Source organism: Phocoena sinus, chromosome 2, assembly GCF_008692025.1.
Source record: "Phocoena sinus isolate mPhoSin1 chromosome 2, mPhoSin1.pri, whole genome shotgun sequence".
Taxonomy (NCBI): Eukaryota; Metazoa; Chordata; class Mammalia; order Artiodactyla; family Phocoenidae; genus Phocoena; species Phocoena sinus.
In genome coordinates, this window is record NC_045764.1 from 140,602,716 (window position 1) to 140,616,981 (window position 14,266).

Genomic DNA, 14,266 nt, shown 5'->3' on the forward strand with positions numbered 1-14,266 from the left:
ATACTGAAAATATTATTAGAGGAGTTTTATCTTTTATTAGAAAATAATACCGCCATAAGTATAGACTTCACCATTTTTGTGGTGGTCTCATATGCTAGATGTTTCTGAAGAACTCTCTGTCACCAGATTTCAGGAAGACACCCGAACCCAGGAAGGAGTTTGTTCAGGGTGCTAATGTACTGCTCGTGCTCTAATTTGATATTCTTTTTTTTAATTTTTTTTTTTTTTTTGTGGTATGCGGGCCTCTCACTGTTGTGGCCTCTCCCGCTGCGGAGCACAAGCTCTGGACACGCAGGCTCAGCGGCCGTGGCTCACGGGCCCAGCCACTCCGCGGCATGTGGGATCCTCCCGGACCGGGGCACGAACCCGTGTCCCCTGCATCGTCAGGCGGACTCTCAACCACTGCGCCACCAGGGAAGCCCTGATATTCTATATATTGTGGCTTGCAGAAGTTTAGATTGTGTTTGGGATGAGGATGAAGGCTTCAGCTGAATTGGTTGAAATGATGTGTTTGAAGGCGATTTCAGCCAACACAGCTTCTGGTTTGCTCCAAAATTAACAATATGTGAAAAACCAACAACTCTGAATTTTTGTTTCAGTCATCTATCATCTTAACCAAATTGTCCAATTATCTGTCTGATGTTGGGTAATAAGAAAGGGGGAGGTCGTGGTGGGAGTTTTCTCTGTACGTGATGGATGGTCTTGTGGAGAGCCGTCAGAGGGAGTACTGCATTTGACTCAGGAGCTGCAGGAAAAACAATCTAGTGATGGGCACACCGGTCGTTAAGTTCTACAAATAAGTATCTTCCTTATTTTGAAGATAAGCTGTGCATTGCAGTGCAACACCCTCATATGCTTCGATGTGCATTAGAGTGAACCCTTACAGAAAGCCCATCAGGTGGAGAAAAGGTCATGGGTGCTTCCTACGATGCCCTCTCATATTTTCTAGTTATCTTCCTTTCATGATGCCAGTTCCTGAGTCACACTCTACCAAATGGCTCTTCTCTGTTTTCCATCTGAATGAGCAAAATTCATGTGTTAAAATCTCTGTTGTTCAAGTAGTGGATGTAGCACATTTTCATCACGATTAAGAAGCTGTCTTGAGACCTTACTCTTGTGACTGAATAATAAGTTGGTTAGAAAAGCTATACGAATCCTTGGGGAAAGTGAAGAACAAATTTTACTGATGAGCACTCAGATTCTATAGCAGTGCCTTTTTTTAAAAAAAAAGAACCAAGATAAGGAGTTGGAATAGTATAGAATTTTAGATGTTTAACTATAGATCATAAATTAATTTTACTCACTTCTCATTTGATAGAAATGATTTTGGTTCATTGCAATTTTAGTTTAAGGAGAAAAAAAAGACTAGAGAAAATAGAATATCTAACAGAATATGTTCTTATATCTCTGTGTATCTTTCTGAATTGTATTCTGTGTATCTAACTTCAGGGAAGGGCATTTGGATCCCTTTGAAAGCCATGTTGCTGATTCCCTTGATTTCATTCAGTGGATTTCCGAGAGCACAGTTAATAGCATTGCTCCCTGAAGGATAGTTTACTTGTAAAATATCTTTTCAAATGTATTTTCTTGTGAAACTTTGTGTTTGTGCCCACGATTGTAGATGTCTCATTTTGTAAGAACAGAATAATTGTGCCTATTAACCCATTCATTGAAAAATTAATTTACATGTTTCCTCCAGGTCTTAAAAAAGGAAACTGAGGCTTGCTGGAAAGAGTTTGAAGTCACTTCACTGAAGTTAGAAGAGGTGGAAAGTGACATTAGGAAGCCTTTTCTAGTTAAGGCAAGAGATAAATTAAAGGAGAAAGAGAGAGAGCTTCAGATGACTCTTAATACCAGGTATAATTCTGGGATCTATTAACCATGAGTTTACTAAATGTACTAAATTTTAAGAGAGGCTAATATTATACTAAGTATGTTATTTTATTTAGTTGTCACAACAACCATAAGAGAAGCTGATGAGGAAACTGCTGCTGGGGGAGGTTAAATCACATAACCAAGCCACACTACTGGCCAGAGACTTAAGTGGAACTTAAAGTCTGTTGAGTTCCAAAGGCCGTGCTCCTCCCACTGTCTCCCCTTGAGCCTGAATTTAGCCACGTCACGTAACTTCTTTGGGCCTTGATTTCCTCATTTTTAGAATGAGAGTGCTATTGTTATCCCTTTACATAGGATGTGTACCCCCAGCGCATCTCCCCATTTTATGTAGGAGGAAACTGAGGCTCAGAGTCTGTATGTTATTTATCCAGGGTCACACATTTCAACTTATTATTGGCCTAGACTTTGAATCCTAGTATATTTCCACAATAAAATAGTTAGTATGCATAATGAATTTCTTTGTCATCAAGGCAAGGTTCAATTACATTTAGTATTTTGTATTTCAAAAGAGAGAGAAAGGCTTAGTATGCTTTACAACAGTTTTCCATTTAGCACAGGATCAGTTAAATTATCGCAAGTACTTGGATGTAGCAAACAACTCATTCTTTGCCATTGTGGATCACTGGGTTTGGGTTTTAATGTGATGATCTATACATATCATTGTATGTATTTTTATTGAATAATTATTTTCTGTTCTTGGTTAAATAATGGCATTAATATTAAATCTTTTATAAGATACCTTTCTGCTGTGCTTTCCCCTCATGTCTGATTTATTTTTCACCCAGAATGGAGTCTTTGGAGACTGCACTGCATATTGTGTTACCTGTGGAGAAGGAGTTGCTCCTTCTCTGTGACTCAGACCTGCTCCTCTGTGAAATGGCCATTCAAGAATTTAATCTCACTGATGCTGATGACATTTATCGAAACCTGAGGGTAAATATAAATTCTCACAGTGTATTTATAGAATAAACAGTTCTTCAGAGATTTATACATGTTTATGCATTTTTTTATTATACATCCATAGTATTTATTTCAAATCTAAGCCACGGCAGAAAAATCTTCAATAATTTAGACCTGTTATTTATTTCTCAACTCTTTAATTCCTTGCCAATTGGAAAGTATCAATAGGTACCATGGAGTAAATAATGACGTATTTTCTTTGAATTAAAAATGAAGGCTTGCTTATGAATGCCTTCTCCAATGACTGAAATCCTAATTTTCTCTCTCTACTAGACGAAGATGCTTAAATTGTCATTTTCTACAGTTTACTTATTTGAAATCTCATCTTAAAAACATTTTTTTATTTTTCAAATTATAAACTGATGTCTCAATAGTTCAACCTGTAATTATTTTCATTGAATCAATAGATTTATATACCTCTTTTCTTCTTGGGATTTAAATATCAGGAAGGGTATCAGATATTGAAACAGCTGGGCCATCTGATCATTTGTAATTAAAGTGTTCCTTCTGTCAAAACTGTCAGCCTTGGTTAGACTGAGAAGCAGTTTTCTAGATCAAATCTAGTGACATAATTTGAGGTTAGTTTCTGCTGTGCAATTTTTCTTTCTTCTGCCTCAGTCTTACAGCTTTTCTTACCTTTATTGTAGAATATCCAAGATTCCATAGTAAGACAGATTGAAATATGTAATCATTTGGAACAGTCAGGCAACTTTGCATTAACGGAATTACACCCGCTTGACCTGCATGCAGCACAGAATATTATCCTGAAACACAGAACTCAACTTGAAGAAATGAACCACAGAGTCCAGAGGAGTAAAGATGCCCTCAAAGCTCTGGAAGATTTTTTGGCTTCTCTGAGAGCAGCTGAACTCACTGGTGAGCTTCTTATAGACCCTTCAGCCTCAGGTTCACAGGTGGTACCAGGAAATACTTTGACGGTGGAAAATAAAGAGGAAAGAATTCATCAGATGAAAGACGAGGCCAGACATTTGGACGAACGTTTGAAGGTGCTCGGTATAAGCATTAAAGATGCTGAATGGGGTGAAAACACCTCCTGTGAAAAACTTCTGAATGCTTTGTCCAGAAGCTTATCTGAGACTCATGGCTCTGGCAGACAGGAGGAACTCATGGAAGAAGATGAATTATTAGAGACTTGTATTTTCAAAAATAATGAACTCCTGAAAAATATTCAAGATATACACAATCAAATCAGCAAAATAGGCCTGAAAGATCCGACCGTTCCAGCTGTAAAACAACGGTAGGTATCGTTTTCGTCCGTTTCCACGCAAGATGATGATTTTCTGTTTTTTCCTTTTCCCAAATATCTATTAGGTGAAACAAATGCTTCCCGTGTCTTTCTACTTCTGTTCCATCCCCCTCTATTCAGGATTCAGCATTCTTTTTTGTAGGCTTTTTCAAACAAGCTTTCTTTTTGTTGAGATTGTGCCTTTACAAAGTGTTATATAATTTTTTCCTTTAAAATTTTCATTCTTATGGACAGAGGAAGAGTACAATAAGATATGTGTGAAGTCCATGAGTTGCTTCAAAGTCTCTTTGCTGCTGTTTATTTATTATGGAGTTCTTCTGATGGGGGAAAACCTGGGAAACTCTACACATTTGATAATAGAGAACAAGTGGTGGAAGATGCACATACCACGCCTCGTCCCTACTTCTTCCTTCATTATTTGGTCCTCTCCCCTCCTCCCGGCAGGATTAGATGAGGACTGAGTTTAAGAGGTAGATTTAGGTTAGTGTTGATTCTGGAGACTCAGCAGAACTGGGGTTACCTGAGGTTCGCAGCCATCTCTAGGAGTGCTACTATTGTCATTCTGGCATTCAGCGTCAGCCTCCAGGTCCTGAAAATGAAAATGTTAGCAAGAGTTAGCAAAAGAGTCACTTTTGTGAGCCCCCCTCCCCCTTCTAAATCTCTCCCACTTTCCATCTCTTCTTCTGCTCACTTCTAATCCCTCAGGCTCAATGCTCTCCTGAGGCTGTTCAGCTGATTAAGCTTTCCCTGAGCCCTCCGTCTCAATGAGACTTCTATTTCAACAGCGCTCCAGTTCTTCATGAGGTGTGGAACTGGTTTAGTTATTAATTTGATTGTTAATGCATTTATTATAGATTTATAAATAATTAGTAATAAATTAACGTATTAATTTATAAATGAAAATAATACTTTGATAGATAGTAAATTGCTTTAATATTTAATTGAGTTGCTAATAGAATAAGCCAGGCACTGTTTCAGGTCCTGGGGATACAGCAGTTAACAAAACAGACAAAAATTCTTGCCCTTGGTAGAGCTTATTATCTAGTGGGACGAGGAAGATATGCAGTAGGTCTGATGGTGATAAAGACCATGGAGAAAGAGTAAGTAGAGAAGGAAGTGGTTACAATTCACACAGGGTCAGCAGGCACAGTTTTACAGAGAAGGTGACGTGTGAGCCAGATGGGATGAGCGACAAGCTAAGGGACAACCTGGAGGAAGAGCCTCCCAGGCTCGGGGCTCTAGGTACAAAGGGCAGGTGTGGGACTGGGCCTGGCATGTTTGAGGAGAGGCAAGGAGGTGAGCAGGTTAGCAGGGAGGGGGTCACAGGGGTCACGGGCAGGATGGAGCTTGGCTCCTGTAGGGACCTGTGGGCCATGTGTTGACTTTGGTTTCTTTGTTGAGTGACATGGGAAGTCATTGGAGGCTTCTGAGCAGAGGGAAATGATTTGGTTTTCATTGTGACAGGCTGGTGTATTCAGAATAGACTGTAAGAGTCAAGGGAAGACTCAGGAAGTCTAGTTTGACCTATAGCAATAATCCAGGTGAGGAATAATGGTGGCACAGAACAGTGGTGAGGTGGCAAAAAATATTAAGATTCTGTATGTATTTTGAAAGTAGAGTCCACAAGGTTTGTTGACACATTGGATACGGGGTGTAAAAGAAAGACTGGAGTTACCGTTAACTGGGATGATGAAGACAAGTTTATCAGGCATTGAATGAAAGATCAGGTGTGCTCAGTTTTAGACACATTAGGTTCAAAATATTTATTGGATGTTCAAGTAGCACTCTCAATAAGACTGTTAAAAACAGGTGGCGTCAGATGTCAGGAGAGAGGTCTGGGTGAGGTATACATCTGAGAGTCATCAACATTTTAGAATGCTGTTTAAAGCCATGAGATGGATAAGATTGCCATGCTGTGTACTCTGGGGCACTCCATGTTAAGAGGTCAGGGAGATGACAGGGAACCAGTCAAAGATACTGAGTGGCCAGTATCATAGGAGGAAAATCAGGAGCGTCCTGGCGTTCAAGTGAGAAGGTCTTTCAATGAGGAGAAGTGATCACCTTTGTCACATGCTGCCGACTATTGAAGGAAGGTGAAGACGAAGACTGGGACATGGATTAGCAATGTGGAGGTTACTGGGGATCTTGACGAGCAGTCTTGGAGGAGTGGAGGGAGTGAGAGCCTTATGGGAGTGGACTCAAGATAGAATTGGAGGGGCTTCCCTGGTGGCGCAGTGGTTGAGAGTCCGCCTGCCGATGCAGGGGACACGGGTTCGTGCCCCGGTCCGGGAAGATCCCACATGCCGCGGAGCGGCTGCGCCCGTGAGCCATGGCCGCCCGCTGAGCCTGTGCGTCCGGAGCCTGTGCTCCGCAATGGGAGAGGCCACAACAGTGAGAGGCCCGCGTACCGCAAAAAAAAAAAAAAAAAAGAGAGAGAGAATTGGAAGAGAGGAAGTAGAGAAAGTGAGTATCTGATGAAAGCAATTTAGACCTAGGTGAATAGAGTTAATCCCACCAGGATTAATTTACAGGTTAAAACCCTTAGTTCAAATGACTCTTCTTCGGTATGGAGGAGCTTTTTGTACACAGGGTAGAAACGCACGATTTCCTTGTATTTCCCTTTCTTCTTGCCCCTTCCGCCCTGCCTGAGGAGCTTGCAGTGTTCTACCAGCCATCTCGTCTTCTCTCCATATCATACTGTCTTCCCCACACGTGTACACATATACTCCTCCTCTCTTTTCTCTCATATGCATATACACACCCTTTACAATTGTGTTCATCACTGAGAAATGTTACCGCTCGTGGTTTTCTATGTCTGTTCTATTTAAAACACCGGCTAGTATTCTGGAAATGCAGAGCCTCCTGACATCTGTCATAGGAATGTGTGGTTTAGGCATAAACCTCATGAGGACACATTAAAGTTAGTGTGTTCCCACAAATTACCCATATTTGTGTTGAATCAAATCGCCTAATTGGCCATTAAATTTTTCTCTCTCATAATCAAGGAAAAAATCGTTACTCAGACTAGATAAGGATCTAGATGAATGTGAAGAAGAGAAGAAACACTTGCAAGAAATGGTGAATTCTCTTCCACAATTCAAAGACGGCAGAGAGAAAGCTCTGAGTCAACAGTGCCAAGGCACAGCACTCTTGTGGGAGAATACAAAAGCTTCGGTCACTGAATGGTAAGGAAAAAATTCCTCCCAAATCTGAAAAATTGTCTGTGGCACAATTAACTTTTTGAAATTTGTATGTTGAAAACACATTCCAGTGGGCCTCAAGGAGAGGCCAACTTAAGAGTTTCACGCTCGAAGCTCACTGGGCCAACATCTGGGGCAAGACCTGGAATCCTAGATTACAGACAAATGACTTTAAGAGGTTGTCTAAGAGGGAGGACAAATACATAGTGTATTTATAATTATTATTGCCCCACCTATATTAGTTTTCTATTGCTCCCGTAATAAATGACCACAAATGTTGTGGCTTAAAATCGGCACAAACTTATCTTACAGTCTGGAGGTTGGAAATCCTAAAATGAAACTGCATTCCTTTCTGGACTCTCTGGGAGAGAATCCGTTTCCTTGCCTTTTCCATCTTCTAGAGGCCACCTACTCCATTCCTGGGCTTGTGTCCCCTTCTTCCATCTTTAAGGCCAGCATTGCAGCATCTTCAAATCTCAATCTCTCTCTGTCTTTCTGTCTCATCTCTGCTTTTGTTATCACATCTCCTTCAGACTCTGACCCTCGTGCCTCCCTCTTATAAGGGCCCTTGTGATTATCTTGCACCCATTCAGATAATCCAGGATAATGTCTCTATTTTAAGATCCTTAATTTAGTCACATCTGTAAAGTCCCTTTTGCTATGTAAGGTAACATATTCACAGGATCCGGGGATTAGGACGTGGGCGTCTTTGGGAGTTGGGGGCATTATCCTCCCACACTCCACTTAAATGCCAGATGTTGCCAGTCAGTTACTGCCATCTTTCCTACAGAGCCTGGACAAGGCTCAAGAGTTTTCTTAATTCTGTGACAGCCCTTACCTATCAGTCCTGGTTGGCGATTCGGCTGAAGAGTCTCCATCCCTGCCTTCTCCCTTTACTCTCTGCCTGGGGGTAGGAGTAGTTGAGAGGGCTGACCCCTACAGGCTGTACCACCCAAGCCAAGGGTTCCATTTGGGTTAGGAAGTGGGAGGTACTAGTATGAGATTAGTAACCAAGAAGAGAGAGAAGTCGGGGTGGTCTTAACCCCCTTCCTTTTCAGCAAGTGGTTCCAGCAGCTCCTACTGACACCTCTTTGGCTTAGGGCACTTTCCCTCTTTCCCCTTGAGCCCAGGTGCTGTACCTATTTTTGGAAGGGTTAGTCTCTGGGTGTCTCAGCTCCTTGGTGGTTTCCCTTAACTTTACTATCAGTGGTCCTTTCACCACAGAACTCCATCTGTGGAGTTCCTGCTTCCTACTGGAACCTGAGTATACAGTAGTCAAGATGAAGTCTGTTTGTGGATTTGATCTAGTCTACCCTTCGATTTTACAGAGGAAAGAACTGAGGTCCAAAGAGCCTCAAGTAACTTATCTAAGGTCACATGACTAATTAGTGCCCAACCATAGCTAGAAACCAGGTGTCTTAGCTGCCACATCATCTGTACTAAACTTTTTTTTAAAGGGCTAAATCTAGAATGAGTTGAAATAGACATAATTGAATCATATTGAATTAACACTGAAGCCATCTCTAAGAATGATGCTGGGGAGGCATTGTTTTCCAAATTATCTTTTAGTTAATGATGAAATTGAGGTGCTGGTTCCTTATGGTTACAAATCCTGTTTCGTTCCAGAGCTTATATCCGGTGACTTTTTAATATTGACCTGGTGACAATAGTAATCCAGTGATTATTTATACCATCCATTTGTCAAATAAATATATATGCCATCATTCTTAGGTTAAATTGTAAAACAATATTATAAACCATGTCTAGAGGAAAAATCCTTCTATAACTTATTAGTCATTATTGTAAGATACTTACAAAGAGAAAGAATGGTTTTGTTATTTTCAGAAATTTAGCTGTTTTACTTTTTTTCATAGCCTTGACCAATGTGAAAGAGTTTTGGAGCTCTTAAAACAATATCAGAATTTTAAAAGTGTCCTGACAACTTTGATTCAAAAAGAAGAGAATATCATCTCCCTCCAGGCTTCCTACATGGGAAAGGAGAACTTGAAGAAAAGGATAGCAGAGGTGAGTCCAAATTCCAAAGGAAACTTTACATAGCGGCCTCACTTGCAAGCCCAACAATAGAGAGGATATTATCAACGGAGTCACTTTCGAAACTTAGTTTAGAAGAAGTTACTAGTGACTTTGTTTTACCAGGTATCTAAGAATTTATTGAATTTATCCCCAGGGCTTGAAAAAGATTGGTCCCCGGGTTAATGCTGGGTTGCATCTGTTTGGGTTTTGATACTGATGGTGTGGTTCTTTTGGAGTCTGGGGTTGCCCCTGCTGCTACCTCTGAAAGTTTGGAACAGTTTGTGCACTGACTTCTCACATAAAAAAACCCCTGAGACTTCATTGCAACCTTGAGAGAAAGAAGGTACTAGGAAAATCCCGTCTCTTGTTAGTGGATAAAGGAAAAATTATGTTTTTATTTCTTCCCTTTTATTTATTCGTAAAGATGTGTGAGCTTATCTCCAAGTTGCTCCGTCTATGTTCATAGCCTCGCCAATCACGACTTCATAGTTTAAGAAGAATAACACTTTTGGACACTAGATGTCATTATTTCTATGATTTTATGTGGTTATCAACCAGAGTGGCAGAAGAATGGAATAGTTAGAAAAGGATACACTACACTGTATTACTGTACACCAGAAAGTTGCTTTTCCTCTTGGTTTTATGAGTACTCTATGCTAAAGTGCTGTCAAAATGTCAGAGGCATTTGTGAAATATCATCTACTTGATACACCTGGTTGTTAGAAAGCAATTTTATTAAAGTTCCCGGTGGCTGAGAGCAACAGCAGTGAGGCTTATATACAGACATACCTCACTTTATCACACTTTGCTTTATTGTGTCTTTTACAAATTGAAAGGTTTTGTGGCAACCATTTGTAGAGCAAGTCTATCGGTACCATTTTTCCAACAGCATTTTCTCACTTTGCATCTCTGTGTCACATTTGGGGAACTCTTGCAGTATTTCAAACCCTCCACCACCAAAAAGATTATGACTTGCTTAAAGGCTCAGATGATGATTAGTGTTTTTAGCAAATAAGTATTTTTAAATTAAGGTATGTACATTTTTTAAGACATAATGCTATTGCACACTTAATGGACTACAGTATAATGTAAACATAACTTTTATATATATCTGGGAAACCAAAAAATTCATGTGACTTGCTTTATTGCGATACTCCCGTTATTGCCATGGTCTGGACCCAAACTGCAATGTCCCTGAAGTATGCCTGTAGACCAGATTCTTACAGACAATTTAGTCTTTGTCTAGAACTCTTATCCCTGAGGCTGAAGTGACACTCAGAGTCACATCAGTGCCACAGATGAGGAGTAGCCCCTGCCTGCGGCCTCCTTTCTCAGACGCAGTTTCTTGGAACTGACCAATCAGAAAGAGCTCTGCTTGGACACCAGTTGTACAATATGTGACTGTTTAACTGGTTTCCCATCAGATTTAATCGAGGGAGACCACCATGCTAGGAGCAGGCTGGCAGTCGGAATCTCTTAGATGCAACCTGTCTGGTTCCATCCAGCAGAGGCAGCTTCTGGGTTTGGCAGTCTTGGGATCTAGGAGGATCATGTCCTCATCCAGATGGATTAAGGAGCTTTGGTTCTCAGAGTATCCAACATGATCAGCTTTTCAAAATCCCCTCAGCCTTGTGGCCCAGTTCACATAGCTACTTTTCTACTGTGCCCCTGATACCAGTTTCCCAGCTTGTGCTCTTGTTTCAGGATCCAGGTCTCTGCCTTAGATACTCACAGATCCTGGGTCGCTGCCTTTCAATCTGACCAGATAGTGAATCCCTCCTGACTGGCAGCTGTTCTTGGTTTGTGCCAATCCTCCTCACTCCTGGAGTCCTGCCTTTGTCCCACTAAGTGGGATCCTGTTACCAGCAGAGCTGTCCCTTTCCTGGTTAGGTGAGGTAACATCTGTAAAGTGCCTGCAGAGTGCCTAGGACTTCATCAACCCATTAATGGTAAACTGCACTTTCTGGACAAGTTATTTATTTGACTAATAAAACTTCTGTCACCTTCAGGCACTTGGCCCCTCTCCTGGGTGAGTCTCCCTGATGGGAATCTAGATCCAGGTCCTGACCCCTCTGCTATGATTAGTTCCTCTATGGCTGTTGTCTTCTTCCATTTGGGCTGCTATAAAAGAATGCCGTAGACTGGGGGGCTTATAAACAACATAAATTTATTTCACACAGTTCTGAAGACAGTTCTCACAGTTTATAACATTCTGCCTTTGACCCCTCAAAACATGTCCTTCTCACATGCAAAGTATATTCATTCCTTCCCATCAGCCCTAAAAGCCTTAACTCGCTCCAGCTTAGTCCAAAGTCTCACCTAAATATCATCTAAATTAGATATGAGTGAAACTCAAGGTGTACTTCATCCTGAGGGAATTCCTCTTGTTTATCCAAAACAAATGGACTGACAGATATTTCACCAGCAAAGAGGGATTTATTTGGGATCAACAGAGAATTGCGTTTCAGGGTCTGCACCCATGGGAGCCATGTGCAAGTCCCTGCACAGCAAGGAGAGAAGAATGCTTTTATAGAGGGGAAAAAGACGTTGGATGGGCTGTAGTAGACAGAGTCTATGGCTTTTCGTTGGCTGAGGCTTTGCCAATAAAGGAACCTTTCTTCTTCCTATTGGGCTCTGCCACCCCAACTGGTCTCCCAACTCTGTTTAATTTAGGTTTCTGTTTATTCTTTTTTTTTCTGTACATGGGCCTCTCACTGTTGTGGCCTCTCCCGTTGCGGAGCACAGGCTCCGGACGCGCAGGCTCAGCGGCCATGGCTCACGGGCACAGCCGCTCCGCGGCATGTGGGATCCTCCCGGACCGGGCCACGAACCCATGTCCCCTGCATCGGCAGGCGGACTCTCAACCACTGCGCCACCAGGGAAGCCCTGTTTATTCATTTTTTTACACTCTACAGCTGTGAACCCATGAAACCAAACAAATTATATGCTTTCAAAATACAGTGGTGGGACAGGTATAGGATAGACATATCCACTCCAAAAGAGAGAAATAGGAAAGAAGAAAGAAGTATTGGGTCCCAAGGAAGTCCGAAACCTAACAAGGCAAACAACATTAAACCGTAAGGCTTGAGAATAATCCTCTCTGGCTTGATGTTCTGCCTTCCAGGTCCACTGGGATGGCATCATCACCCCTGGCTTGGCTGGACAGATTAGCAACTTTCTCTGTAAACAAAGAAACAAAGTAAGGATAGAGGTTAAATAACTTTCCCAAGATGATATGGCTAATAAGTGACAGAATCATTATTTAAGCTGAGGTCTATCTGACTACAAAGTCATGTTCCAATCATCATAATATTGCCTTCCCTGAAGACATATTTGAAACATGTATATTATAGAAGTAAAAAATTGCTAACTTTGCTTTGTCTGTACCCCTTTCTGAAATGTAAAGGTTTACTCAGAAAAATATTTTAAAAATTAACAAAACAACTGTAATTACCTTTAAGAAACGTATAAATGCCCAGGCTTTTATTATTATATTGAGAATCTTGTATCTAGTGTGGTATCTTTGTATATTTGCTGAAATAATGTATCATTTTGTATGGAAGATACAGAAGTACACTTGTGTTTAGTTATTTTCTCATATGCTTTTTTTAACTGTCTGAAAAAAGCAAATTTTAGTACCAATTGTTAACATAACTCTCAGTTAATTTTGTGATGACTTAGGTACTGTCTTCAGAAACAATCAGTTTCTGGTGTATGTATTGTCATGATGCTTTGCACCAGTGGCTGAAGTATGATACCACTGAGAACTTTTGTCCTTCAAAACCATAGAAACCTGGATGTTTATCTAGGATATGGTGCCAAATTTCCACCCTCTTTAATCAAAGGCAGAAGTGCAAAAGTAAGACTAGAAGGCTAGAATGTCAGGGGACTATTAAAGTTTGGGAAATGTCAGGGGGGGATCTAGTTTCCTTTATTTTACCCCTTCCATTCATTGTAGGACAAAGCCTGCAGTTCCTGTCAATGCTAAAAGTATCCTCTCCTGCTCTTTCTTTTCTCTTCACCCACTGGTGGCTTGTGTCAATGTAACAACAAAGTTCTTTGAATGTAATAAAAATTAGGTTACACACACACACACACACACACACACATACATATATGTATTTTTCATTTAATTGAACAAGCATTTATTATGCCCTATGCAAAATGTCCTGAACTGTGAGAAAAAAAACACCTGAGTCTGCATCTCAGCTCTGCCAGTGTATCAGTCAGCTTCCAGTCAGGAGACAGAAACTGCCCCAGTTATTTTTTTTTTTCCATTTAAAACATTTAAGTAATTTTAATTTTTTAAATTAAACTTTTAAATTTGAGATAATTGTAGATGCATATGCAGTTATAAGATATAATACAGAGAGATCCTATGTACCCTTTACTAAGTTTCCCCAATGGAAATATCTTGTAAAGCTGTAGTGCAATATTGCATTCAGGTTACAGACAATCATACAGTCAAGAGGAGGAACGTTTCCATCACCAGACTATCCCTGGTTCTGTCATCGGATAGCCCTACCACTTCCCTCTTGCTTCCACCCCCTCACAACCACTAATATGCTCTCCATTTCTATAATTTTGTCATTTCAAAAATCTTATATAAATGGAATCATACAGTAGGTAACCTTTTGCGATTGGTTATTTTTACTCAGCATAATTCTCTGGAGATTCGTTCAGATTCTTGCATGCATCAGTAGTTTTTCTTGCTGAGTAGGATTCCATGGTATGGATGTACCACAGCTTGTTTAACTGTCAATTCTGAAGAACATCTGGGTAGTTTCTAGTTTTTGGCTCTTATGCATAAAGTTGCTATAAACATTTGTATAGGCTTCTTTGTGAACATAAGTTTTTATTTCTCAGGGTTAATTGCTCTGGAGTACAGTTGGTGGGTTGTATGTTAATT

General features: G+C 40.6%; 1 protein-coding gene across 1 annotated transcript in view; it reads left to right on the forward strand.

Annotated features, from left to right (window-relative positions):
- The window catches only part of SYNE2 (spectrin repeat containing nuclear envelope protein 2), a 317,234-nt gene that overhangs the window by 121,338 nt on the left and 181,630 nt on the right, over window positions 1-14,266 (forward strand). The window contains 5 exon segments of the mRNA XM_032621163.1: window positions 1,700-1,857; window positions 2,682-2,829; window positions 3,504-4,114; window positions 7,129-7,308; window positions 9,198-9,348. Coding sequence (XP_032477054.1) covers window positions 1,700-1,857; window positions 2,682-2,829; window positions 3,504-4,114; window positions 7,129-7,308; window positions 9,198-9,348 — 1,248 coding nt within the window.